The sequence below is a fragment of the Arabidopsis lyrata genome, assembly GCF_000004255.2.
Source record: "Arabidopsis lyrata subsp. lyrata unplaced genomic scaffold ARALYscaffold_2, whole genome shotgun sequence".
Taxonomy (NCBI): Eukaryota; Viridiplantae; Streptophyta; class Magnoliopsida; order Brassicales; family Brassicaceae; genus Arabidopsis; species Arabidopsis lyrata.
In genome coordinates this window covers 996,921-1,008,594 of record NW_003302554.1, presented here as the reverse complement: position 1 = coordinate 1,008,594, position 11,674 = coordinate 996,921, and the positions used below count along the sequence as shown (strand labels likewise).

General features: G+C 34.4%; 4 protein-coding genes across 6 annotated transcripts; all 4 read right to left on the bottom strand.

The window, feature by feature from the left end:
- Positions 1-393: 393 nt before the first annotated feature.
- Positions 394-1,316, bottom strand: LOC9322484 (CLAVATA3/ESR (CLE)-related protein 14). The gene has a single exon (XM_021034167.1). The coding sequence runs from the start codon at positions 906-908 to the stop codon at positions 666-668; it is 243 nt and encodes an 80-aa protein (XP_020889826.1). The 5' UTR covers positions 909-1,316; the 3' UTR covers positions 394-665.
- Positions 1,317-4,010: 2,694 nt separating this feature from the next.
- On the bottom strand, positions 4,011-7,403 carry LOC9322483 (probable DEAD-box ATP-dependent RNA helicase 48). Of its 3 annotated transcripts, XM_021034152.1 has the most exons (11): positions 6,855-7,403; positions 6,330-6,812; positions 6,137-6,243; positions 5,949-6,007; positions 5,637-5,864; positions 5,338-5,544; positions 5,160-5,246; positions 4,977-5,072; positions 4,684-4,899; positions 4,421-4,603; positions 4,011-4,339 (listed from the first exon to the last, which is right to left on the bottom strand). In XM_021034152.1, the coding sequence occupies exons 1-11, from the start codon at positions 7,343-7,345 to the stop codon at positions 4,109-4,111; spliced, it is 2,388 nt and encodes a 795-aa protein (XP_020889811.1). In that variant the 5' UTR covers positions 7,346-7,403; the 3' UTR covers positions 4,011-4,108. The 3 variants fall into 3 exon arrangements, with proteins under 3 accessions (XP_020889811.1, XP_020889810.1, XP_002886417.1); XM_021034151.1 differs by having other exon boundaries at positions 6,330-7,403; XM_002886371.2 differs by having other exon boundaries at positions 5,949-6,004; positions 6,330-7,402.
- Positions 7,404-7,739: 336 nt separating this feature from the next.
- Positions 7,740-10,153, bottom strand: LOC9322482 (tetraspanin-10). Its single transcript, XM_002886370.2, has 11 exons — positions 9,845-10,153; positions 9,491-9,603; positions 9,302-9,356; positions 9,153-9,208; positions 9,012-9,059; positions 8,878-8,926; positions 8,707-8,790; positions 8,544-8,611; positions 8,335-8,460; positions 8,158-8,233; positions 7,740-8,029 (listed from the first exon to the last, which is right to left on the bottom strand). Exons 1-11 carry the CDS (start codon positions 9,896-9,898, stop codon positions 7,964-7,966), a joined length of 795 nt encoding a protein of 264 aa, XP_002886416.1. The 5' UTR covers positions 9,899-10,153; the 3' UTR covers positions 7,740-7,963.
- A 330-nt stretch (positions 10,154-10,483) lies between these two features.
- On the bottom strand, positions 10,484-11,383 carry LOC9324030 (ABC transporter I family member 1). Its single transcript, XM_002886369.2, has one exon. It carries the CDS (start codon positions 11,267-11,269, stop codon positions 10,580-10,582), a length of 690 nt encoding a protein of 229 aa, XP_002886415.1. The 5' UTR covers positions 11,270-11,383; the 3' UTR covers positions 10,484-10,579.
- Positions 11,384-11,674: the final 291 nt, after the last annotated feature.

Sequence of the window (11,674 nt, the reverse complement as noted above, 5' to 3'; positions counted from 1 at the left end):
TTTTTAAAAAGTATATAGATGTTGACTTATATTCTATGATTCTATCGTTTGTTGAATGGATGACTAATTTATTCGTTAGCTTAATGTGTTCATATATACATGTTGATTGTTGACCGATTGATTTATCGGAAAGAAAACCGAAATTTAATAGTCTAGTCTTATTTGAGAAGATTTCATAAGACTCGTAACAACGAAAAAACTTTGATCATGTCATGTTACTATCTTAGGAACGGAAACTGCAGAAATGTCGTAAAATAAATGATCTGAATTGAATATATTAATAACTCTGTCAAACTAGTAACATGCCAGATTTATATAATAAGCTATAATCAAAATATATAATAATCACCCTCTTATTTAAAATTACCAAAAAAAAAAAAATGTTACTTTTTCTTATTTTCTAATCTCAGCTCTCGTTCAAATCAATACTACAAAAGAATCATTTGGTACATATTTTCAACATCAATAGTACAAATAAATGTAAATATGAACAAAAATTATAGAAGTCTCTGTACGTATATCTATCATACATTATATCTACAAAATACAAGAAATTAAAGAACCAGAAATAAGAGAATTTGTTGACACAAGGTGAAAATATTCTAAATAAAACCCTAGACAAATTTAATATATTAAAATTTGAACTATAATAATATAGAAATATATCATTTGTTGTGAAGCGGGTTAGGACCTTCGGGAACTAATCTGGCGGAAGCTCCGTAGATCGGATCATACTTCTCGCCGGCGGTCACTTCCGATAACATTCTCTTGCCGTCAAAACTTAATCGCTGGAACTCCTCCGTCGTGGTCATACTAGGGAGCTTGCGGCTGGCCAAGGAGAAATGGAGCCCGGAGAAAATGGAGATCATGACGATTAGAAACGATAATCTTTGGCTCCAAATTTTCATTTTGTTTTCTATTCGTAAGAGTTTTTTTTTTTTTCTTGACTAATCTTGTGTTGATGTTGATGATAAGCTTAGAATTTATATTAATTACGGGATCGTGACATGGACTTGTAAGAGAAGGAAACGAACGAAATTTCTCTTAAGTACATTAAATATTGGTAACCTCTATTGACGAAACTAACCTCTCTTTTGACTATAAGAAAGTTCAAACGTATAATATAATTGTTGTGTTTAAGTAATTACTGTAAGTACTAAGTAATTATTGTGGTTTTCACGTTAAGTATTTTTGATCTAAGTAACTAGATATAGATCGATGGCCTTATATGAAATTTATAATATGACAGATTTTAATTTTGTATTGGACTTTTTCTTCATCGTTCCAAGTTCACAAATTTCTACTAAGTAACGAAATATGAGAAGAATTACAAATGTGGTTCAAAAAAAACAGAAGAATTAGGAAAAAAAGAAACTCTTAACTTTATGTATATATTTATTGTTAACTTATTCCTTGGTGTTTTAATTAATAACATAATTTTTCAATTGTAATGAGTTTGATTATTCCTCTTTATTATAGTCTCACCGTCATCGTGGAGCACGTTTTATCATTTGGTAAATTGAGAAACAGAAGTGTTTGACGTTTTCACAAATGGGAACTTGATCCAAAGGTAGTATTGTAATTTAACCCAAATGGGTGGAGTGCTCGCGTGGGTCTCTCCGATCCGTCGATGCCTTGATCACACCGTTGACTTTCAAATAATTTACTTTCTTTTTTTTGTTTGGCTCCTCGAAATAATTATTTATGTAACTTGACATCTAATTATTTACGCGTTAACATATAATATACTTCATCAGTTAGAGACAATATTTATTGATTTTTCCCAACCAATATGTATCGCTTATGAAAGTAGAAAGTCAGCCATCTATGCATTACTCCCTCTATTCCTCCAAGTTTGATGTTCAACTATTTTAGGTTTGTTCCAGAAAGATTGATTTTTAAAATTTTAATTTATTTTTAATTAATTAGTATTAATAAATCGTAAATTTCAAAACGTAATGATTGAAAATAATTATATATTCCAGATTACTATTAGTTCGTAGTTTATTAAAAAAAAAGTTTAATAAAAATAAATAATTATCAAATAATTGTTTTTTAATATATATAAAATCTCTAAAAAAATCAATCTTTTAGGAACAAAGTGAGTATTTTATAAAAGTTTATAATAATATATGTTTTGATATTTCTAGATCGTTAAGCTAGTTTTCCCAACATTTTATTCATCGACAGTCTTCAGAAAAATCGAAAGGCTGATCCGTAATTCAATCTCTGGAAGATGTCATATACGCAGTTATTCAAGACTGGTGCAACTGTGGCTGCACTAATTCACGCCTATTAAATCTCTTTAATTCTCTTGTTTATGCTCCTTGTTTCTTTTTTTAGCAAGGCGAAATTTATAGTTCTTATAACTTCTCTAAATCTCAACTTTCATTCCTAAATAATATTTACAATTTAGCAACAAAAAAAAAAAAAGAGTTTGTATAGATCTCGTTTGGAAATGTTATATTATATAGACGGTTTGTTAGAAAGAAAAAAAAACGTATAAATGGCATGTAATGTAAAACAAATGCGAGATTTAAAATATTTCAAAGTGGATTTCTTAGAATTTGTAAGCCCTTTGAATCAAGACACGTCAAGGATATATGACGATGGTCAGGCGTCAACGATAACGACTCTTGATCACTTTTAATGTTTTATAATAAAATGAACAGCTCAACGAATATGTGATCTACGTTTACTGTATACACATGACATCAGTCTATTGTTTTGACAAATAAAATTCATGTCTAAATAGTAACCATATAGTAGTAATTTTGTAAGATTATGAATTAGATATGATAATTAATAAAAGATATATTTTCTGTCTATGTATATTATTTGACAGCGATAAATATATAAAATATCGAAGACTTTGGAGAAAAAACTACTGTGGAGGAGTTTAATATATAAATTTTAAGATATTTTAATTTTGAGTTTAAGATATTATGGATCAAAAAATTGGTTGTACTTTGTAAACAAAAAAAAATGTGGAGGTAAATTATTAGTTTCTGTTATGGAGATGTTCGTTTCACCGGAAAGAACAAAGACAACAAGTTAAATTTCTGTTTTTGAAATGTTGCCTTGTGCGAATACCTAATGCTAAAACTTATTATTGAAAATTCTAGTTTATGTTTCTAGCAAAATATAACATACCACTTTGTCATTCGGAAGTTATAAGTTTTATTGTTGTTATTATGGATTTTAATTTCTATAATGAGCAAACTTAACTACTACAGTACACTCCTATAGTTTGTTCCAAAAAAAAATAAAAAAAAAGAACGATTACTCCTAAATGAACAATCCAACACATAAAAAGTAAAAACCACAACACAAAAAAACAATTTCATCAATAGCCTATAAAAAATTGCATATTTAAGATTTAAACCCAAAATTTTATGTACGATTGATAAAAAGAAAAATCATGCAGCCTATGACACCATAAATTATCTATATCTTCAACGATACGTGCATGAGCCAATTGTTTTTATAAATAAAACAAAAAGAAGAGATCTTTCAAAAATTTTGGGTATGTCGTGTAGTTGTAGATGTTACTTGCATGGTGACAATTAAGATTGAGAAAGATTTGATTATTTGGAACTCTCTTGTAAAAGTTCCTTCACTCTGAAAACCCATGGAGCCATTGAAAACTTTGTGACTTGCTTTCTCCTCAAGAAATTGATTTTATTATAATGAATACAATTATTAATCAGACTAATATGCATGTGTTTGTTATGCAAAAGGATCATATATGTACACCAGATTAATTATCTTTGTCCCTATATGCAACTAGTTAGTCAATTATTAACTTCATTTTTATTTGTAATTTATTAGTTTATAACTTTGAACTGAGATCAATGATGCTATTATTGAGCAAATCATGTATCATATGTATTTTACCCTTACTTACATAGTCAATTAGTTGCATCTCAATAGTAACGATTCATAATAAACAAACTTCCTCAAATAGTAAAATATATGATGAATAAACACATGACTTAGACAAATAAAAATTCCTGTAATTAAAAAGTAAATCATATATTAATAATTATATAACAAAATGTGTTCATACATTTATCGAGGATACATCTAATTACCAACCCGGGTCGGTTTATTTTCGGATTGGAATACCAGATATACCTTTGAGACCCATCTTAACCGCCGTTCTTCGAAACAAAGCAGGAGGTTTCTCTAAACCGATAGAATGGCAAAACCGGTTAGCTAACTCGGCCAACGTGGTTTTGTCTCTACCGGTTTCTCTAACCGAGTTGTAATAACCGAGCCAAGCATGGTACGCTGCTTCTTTAATACTTGTATCAATCTTAGCCATAGACTGATCAACCTGGTTACAAAACAATTGTCCTCAGTGTCACTTGGCAATGAAATTCATTTAGGGGGATGATAATAGTAAATTCAAACAAACCTGAAGTTTAACTCTTGAATCAAGATCTGGAACTGGAATTGGCTCAAGAGGCAAATCTTTAAGCTCATCAAGAAAATATCTCTCCCATGGAGCAATCAAAAGTAATCCTTCACCTCCTTTGCCTTCTCTCCCGGTTCTACCAAGCCGATGTATATACTGTTCTCTGTCACTCGGTATACCGACCTACCAACAACACAATACCAAGTCTAATCCGTTAAATATCCATAAAAGGTTGTTCTTAGCATGAAAATGTTGTGCTTTACCTGAATAACCAAAGTAACATCTGGATAGTTCATTCCACGAGCAGATACATCAGATGTGACCAAAATCAGTCTTTTTGATTCCTTAAACTCGTCTGATACACGTGTTCTATGGAGCTGAGGTTTTCTAGCATGAATCTCCCTAACGCTCAATTTCATTTCCCGGAGCAGAGTATACATCAGTGATGTTACCATACCGGTTGAGCAAAAGACTATTATCTGCGAGAATGAAATTGAATAATTATGAGAATTACCGACGTAAGAAAAAAGGCGCTTGTTTAGAGGATTTGTTTTACCTTGTAATCAGGCGTGTTGTTGATGTGCTCTTTTAGAAGATGAGGTACCAAGTGGAAATGAGATTCGTGTGGAGCAACAATACAAGATTGCTTCACCTGAAACCAAAGCAGGAAGTTCAATAACTAGATTCAAATAACAAGCTGTTGAGACAAAAAGAAGAGTTTGAGATTTTAGTATTTTACCTTATCATGAGTCTCTACACAACCAAGACCGATTGTGTCGATATAAGAGTGATCCCTTTTCAAAACAAGCTGTGAGACCCGACGGACCTGAATTTAAACTAACTTTCAGCCGTGTGTGTTCGCATTGGATTTTATGATAAAGTGAACAAATATGAAGTTAGTTATATAGCAATTGTACCTCTTTTGGAATGGTTGCGGAAAAGAGAAGAGATTGTCTCTGACGAGGCAAACAATCAATGATTTTTTCTACATCTCTCCTGAATCCTAAGTCAAGTAAAAGATCAGCCTCATCAACTATAAACAATTTCAGCGCCATCAAACGCGATGTTAACCCAGACTTATTCTCTATATGATCCAAGAGTCTTCCCGGAGTTGCAATTAGTATCTGCAACAAGGTACAGAAAGAAAAGAAGATTCACCACAACAACTAGAAATATAAACAATTCCTGTAAAACAGAGAATCACGGTTGGTCAAACCTGGCATGGCTCAGATTCTAGGCGTTGCTGATCAAGTTTGAAGCGGGTACCACCAATTAGAGTCTGAACACCGATCCCGTCATGGTATTTGAGCAGAGCCTTGCCCTCCGCAGCGATCTGGCTAGCAAGTTCTCTTGTGGGGCAGAGGATAAGAGCAAAAATCGGAGCAACTTTGTGAACGCCATTACCGCTGTTCATAGCTTTCAGAACTGTTTCAATTGCAGGAAGCTGTTTTTTCAATCTAACAGCGTTATCTAAAGAAACAACAAAAGCAAAAGGCCCATGATCTCAGGATAAGGGATTGTAAAATACCAAAAACGCCATGCTTTTTCCTGTCCCGGTTTTGGCTTTGACTAATGCATCTTTACCTGCTTTACATAAAGGATAATACATTGTCAAATGCTAACCATTTGAGCAAAAAGAAGAAATTAAAACCAAACTACCAAAGCAGAGTAGTCAGAGAAGAACCGGGACAAGAAACGAACTATAAGAATACATACCATCTAGGCACTCAGAGAGAGTGGCATCCTGTACTCTAGTCATCTTAACAATGCCAGACGCAGAAAGCGCCTTTAGCGTCAAAGGAGATATACTAGACTCATCAAATCTGCAACCATTTACAGAAAGGGAAAAAGCTTATCAAGATTCAAACTTGACAAATCAAAATCCTTTACACAGCGCGTTTTAACATACCTTTTTCCACTGTAAATCGAGTCATGAGGCTCTCGGTTCTCCTCAATTACATTATCCACAGATTTTCTTTTACTAAGATCTTCTCTGACTGTATTAATATCCAACGGAGGATATAGCTCTTCGTCCGTGACATTACGATTCACTCTTTTCGTCAGTTTGATATCATGGTTTCCTAAGGCCGCACTGCTTCCCATTTTCCTCAAATCCAACCAAACGTTCATCTTTCCCTCTTCACCTTCTTCCTCTGAATCCTCTTCAGTAGAACTATCATTCTTCCTAAACTTCCTTCTTCCAAACAAACCTTTGTTCCTTATAACTCCAACAACATTCTTCGAGCTCTTCACTTTCTCCTTGGTACCCGCAAATTTAGGAGAAAAAGGACTCAAAGTATCTAACTTTTTAGCATCAAAGTCATCTCCTTCATCACAAGAACTCTCATTTCTCTTAAATCTACCTCTACTCATACTCGAAAAACCTCTCCTACTACGATCGAAAACCCGACTATTACCCATTGAATAACATGTCCCACTAACTAACTTCCTCACATCAATAGACGAATTAGAAGAAGAATCAATCGAATTCGAACCTGACCGTCCATTATCCCTACGAGATAATCCCGACCCATCATCTGATTCCTTCATCGGCCCATCGTTCTCGTTCCACAAATCTTCTGCTCCAGCTTTCATAAACCGATCAGCCAAGGTTTTGATATGTTCTTTCGGGCTCATTGGTCCGTGACTTTGCTTCGATTTCGCCGTTTTCTCGCCGGAATCTGGATTACCCCACATTTTAGCTCGGATCTCGGTCCTAATTCGAGCTTCGTAAAGCTGTTTCTCTTGATCCAAGAGCTTGTTCTCTTTCTCTCTAGCTTTCTTCTCGTGCATACGTTTCCATTGCCACTTGTTCAGTCCTCCAGGGAAGGTTCTCGGACCACCACCCATGTTCCGTGAGAAGATTCGGCTCCATAAGGACCCTGTGAAGGATCCAGATCGTTCCCGGAGAATTAACGAGTACATTTTCCGGTGACTTATTTTTCCCAGACGAAATGCTTATTTTGTTATTGAGGTTTTAGGGTTTAAGGCAGAGTAAGCGCTTCACTAATATATCCGGTCTGATTTTCAACAAAACTCGGTATGCAATTGAACCGGTTAAACCGAAATTTAACTACAATTGTCCATGTACTACTTGAACCGGATATCTCATTTTCTGATAAAAAGACCAGATTTTGATATCAAAATCCGGTTTGTTTAGCTTTTGATATCCGGTCTGATTTGCATAAGAAATAGGCTTATGCGATTGAACCGATAAATAAAATCCTTAAAAGCAAATCAAAAGAGATTTTTCTACATTATGCATTATCTCATCAAATCTTATTTTTAAATCTGTTTTTTTATTTATTTATAAATTGACTTCCATAATACTCTCTTTTGATGAAGGGAAACAAAAAGGTGAATTTTTGTAAATCCAATCAAATTTTTTCCTGTTTTAATATCTTCAGTTTCAAAAAACACACTGATTACACAGTAAAAAGAATGAAGAGAAGTTGTTGCTCTTGTGTCTCTCTTGGAAGCATTCACCAACGCAGCGTGGGATATCTCTGAAACTTGAAGAATCTTTAAACCGGGCTTCGATTTCTAAGCTTTGGATCGGTAACTAGCGGCATTTCTTCTCGCGCAGCATCCAACAAAGTAAACCATCGACTGTTGTGTGTTTCAACAAAGAAAACAACCAAATCATTTCTCACAAGAACAATTCAAGATCAGTTAAGTCGAAAAAAACTTGTTTTATAATTGTTGTAGACTTGTAGTTGGGATTAAAGATAGCTTACCAAGACAACAAACAGAACCACATTGAAGATCGCAACAAGTCGCCACTCGGTTTTCATGTACTGAGCTACTCCAGCTCTGCGGTTATTAATCAAACGAACAGAATAATTAGTTTATATCTGAAAATGAATGAGACCATTGTAGCAAAAGAGCTTTAAGGGGGAAGTTGATGGCTCTACTTGCAAGAATCACAATTGTAGCACTTGATGGTCCTCAAATTCTTGTAGAGCTTACAATCTTTGTTAGAACTTATCGAATGAAAGCTCAAGTCATAGTAAGAAGCATTCACCGCAGGATAACCACACCTTCGCATCGAAACAAAATTGAGACAGTTAAAGATTTTGCGGTAAATCAACAAATAAACAAGAAAGAAGAGGCATATATATACTCAGATGGTGGTCGACAACATCCAGCTTCTATCGGGGTTAATTCTGCGGATTTTAATTGTTTGATGGTCTGAAATCATTAGTAAAAATCAAGAACATTTCAAAGATAATCAGTGTCGAATATTCGGTAATATAAGGCATTTTCTTGGTGGAAAGATAGTAGACCTTGTATTTCTTGGAAAGCTTCCTACATTGCTCGGATTTAACAAGACAACTCTTTAGTCTTATCCAGTTACTGGTGTTGTTGAGCTGAAACATCAACGAGAATTAGAAAAAGAGAAAATGAAAGCAAAGTTCTTTACAATTCTATATCCGCGCCACGGTAAATTATAATACCTGTTTTAGAAACCATGAGCTGTAATCATTCAGCTTATACTCTTTGTACCTAGTTTGAGGTAGAAAGTTTCAAGAATTTTCCAATTTATACATTGAAGTAAGTATGTAACCGACGAGATATAAGTTACAGTTACCTTAAACCAGGGTTAGTATGGCCAGAACCATTGTTTGTTACAATGAACCTGTAAAACCCCGAAAAAGAGAGCAACAAATGAGGTCTTTAATGATTCAACAGCTGAGTTTTCATGATTAACCACTAGAAAAATGAGGCTTACGCTAGTACGGTAAAGACAAGAATCGCGATCAAAACGATCAGGAGGACAGCAAGATACTTCAAAGGAGAATCAATCATGTCAAGGAAGATTCAAATCCAAAATTTTCCAACAATAGAAACAGAAAACAGAACATGAAAAGTAAAGGATACAATCCAAAGAAGCGCCACACTTCTCTTGCACGCGCCAAGAAATCCGATTATGGATCTGACAAACATCAGATCATAGACATTTCATGAACAATAAAGCAAACACAAAAAAAAAAAAAAAACAAACAAACAAACATAAGGAAGAACCATTGTTGTGTAATGCCAATAGTGAAAGTAGTGTAAGAAACTCACATCAAGAAGATGAAACCACCAAGAGCTATGACTGGAAATGTAAGTGACCTTCTGCAACCATCATTGTGTGTACTCATCCACACCCCAAATATTATCACTGCCACAGCCAATAGCTTCACCAAAAGTGCATAGACATTACTATAAAGTTGCAGAAACAATCAACATTGAAAGGTAGAAACTTGCACATTATTAAACCTAAAGCAGTGGAATTTCACTAAGAACCTTCATAAGACAGAACCATAATCTAAGTTGTACGGAAACCCAGATTCTAATCCATTAAAGAGGAATCAAAGGACGATCAAATGCGGTTCTCAGAATTAGAAACTAAGTAAAGAAGAAGAGGTTTAAGCTAACCATTGTAAGAAGATTGACCCATCTGATAACGAAAGTGCTTGTGCCCATACCCATTTTTTCAAGATTCTTTCTTTTGAAAAACCCCTCCAAAGAATTAAAGAAAGACACAAAATTTAAAGAGAAAGATGCAAACTTTGGTTCAGGGTTCTACAAAAGATTGCAAGAAAACAAATGGGTCAGTGAGAATTTAAACTTCTCATGGGGTCTTTAATCAAAAGAAGAAGAAGAACTGAAGAACGAAAATGACTTGAGGGTATTTTAGTCAATAAAAGAAAAAACAGCTCATGCTTAGTTTCAGTTATCGATGGATGGGGTTTAAGAACAGACACGACACGACATAGTAATAAGAACAATAGGCCAATGTACAAACGTATACGTTTGACTCGTGCCAAATCCTAAAGAGCGACCGCTATTCGTTGTTTCCTTCTTTTCATAAAAGTTTTATTATTGGTTCTTTAATCTGTGGCAATTTCAAGATTAGAATGTGTATTACTTTTTCAGAGCATGGATTCTTTTGTCTGATGACCAAAAGCAAAAGATTTATTTGTCTTTTCAAAAATTATAGTTAAGTTATTTCAATTTTAGGTTAAGTTTGTGAAATTTCCTAATTAATCCATTCCATTAAATTTGGACTTTGGATTTACTAAACTCCACTAACCAAATTTGCTTGAGAAACTAACATTCCATTACACGAGATAAAACTCTCTTAAATATAAAATCTCTTTGATTTCTCTACTAAGAAATGTCTGCACGATCAAGCATATCAATCAAAGTCATTTTCCTTGGAAATCTAGGAGGAAGCCTCAAGATCATAGCATCTTCAATCTCGATAGGAAGATGAGTTGCGACAATTACAATCCCTCCTTTTTTCCTATGCTCTGCGATAATATACTCGAGCAATCTAACTCCTTCATCATCCAAAGCAACGGATGGTTCATCCAATAGCCAAATCGGTCTGTCGATAGCGAGGAGCCTCGCAAGTTGCAATCTTTTCCTCTGACCCATGGATAACATTCTCGATTTCTCTTTCACCAGTCTCCCTAAACCCATTAGCTCCAATGCGGGTTGAGCTTTGCCGATTTTATTCTCGAGAAGCTCAAACCATTGGACATTGTCGAGTACTGTGAATCTCTCTTTGATGGCGTCTTTTAAAGAGATCCAGTTGAGTTGGAGTTTGTATTGTTGGAAAATTCCTGATTGTGTGATGTCGTGACCGTTCCAAAGGATTTCTCCTGCAGAGGGTTTTGAGAATCCAGCTAACATTCTCAAGAATGTCGATTTACCGGATCCATTTGTTCCAGTTAAGACAAGTGCACCACCGTCATGAAGAGATACATTCACGTGTCTTAGAATCTGCTGCGCGTTTCTCATGCAAGAGACGTTTTGGAGAAGAAGCCGAGGGATTTGAGGCCTCCTGATAGACATTTTGGGACAAGACTTCCGCCCCGATATCTGAAGAAATAAAAGTCATTAAAGAGGATAAGTAATCTATGAACAAAAGGCTTATGAATTATACAGATTAAGTTCAGAAACAAGATTAACAAAGAACAGAGAGCAATAAATCTATATAAGAAAAAATGATATAACAACCTAAATTTGAGAAAGAAAACAAATTATTCATTGTTAGTCTAAGTAAGAACCATTTGTAAGTGGTTTAACAGTTAAAGGACAAAACACAAACTTTCACTTGGATTACTCCAAAAAGCAAAGCTTTAAGGAAGAATAGACTCATGGTAAATGCTTGTATACATCTGTATCCATAGAAGAATCTACCAATTTCAAAACTGATAAAATTATCCAGATTCTATTGGTTTTGATCCTAGAGCTGAC

Excerpts from the sequence above, each read along its gene's own strand:
- LOC9322484 (XM_021034167.1), bottom strand. The coding sequence starts at position 908 with ATGAAAATTTGGAGCCAAAGATTATCGTTTCTAATCGTCATGATCTCC.
- LOC9322483 (XM_021034151.1), bottom strand. The coding sequence starts at position 7,345 with ATGTACTCGTTAATTCTCCGGGAACGATCTGGATCCTTCACAGGGTCC. Across the intron at positions 5,247-5,337 it reads CCGCAACCATTCCAAAAGAG|GTCCGTCGGGTCTCACAGCT; the intron begins GTACAATTGCTA and ends GTTTAAATTCAG. Across the intron at positions 4,604-4,683 it reads ATGTTACTTTGGTTATTCAG|GTCGGTATACCGAGTGACAG; the intron begins GTAAAGCACAAC and ends TGTTGTTGGTAG.
- LOC9322482 (XM_002886370.2), bottom strand. The coding sequence starts at position 9,898 with ATGGGTATGGGCACAAGCACTTTCGTTATCAGATGGGTCAATCTTCTT. Across the intron at positions 8,927-9,011 it reads CATACTAACCCTGGTTTAAG|GTACAAAGAGTATAAGCTGA; the intron begins GTAACTGTAACT and ends ACCTCAAACTAG. Across the intron at positions 8,461-8,543 it reads TGTTGTCGACCACCATCTGA|GTGTGGTTATCCTGCGGTGA; the intron begins GTATATATATGC and ends TTCGATGCGAAG.
- LOC9324030 (XM_002886369.2), bottom strand. The coding sequence starts at position 11,269 with ATGTCTATCAGGAGGCCTCAAATCCCTCGGCTTCTTCTCCAAAACGTC.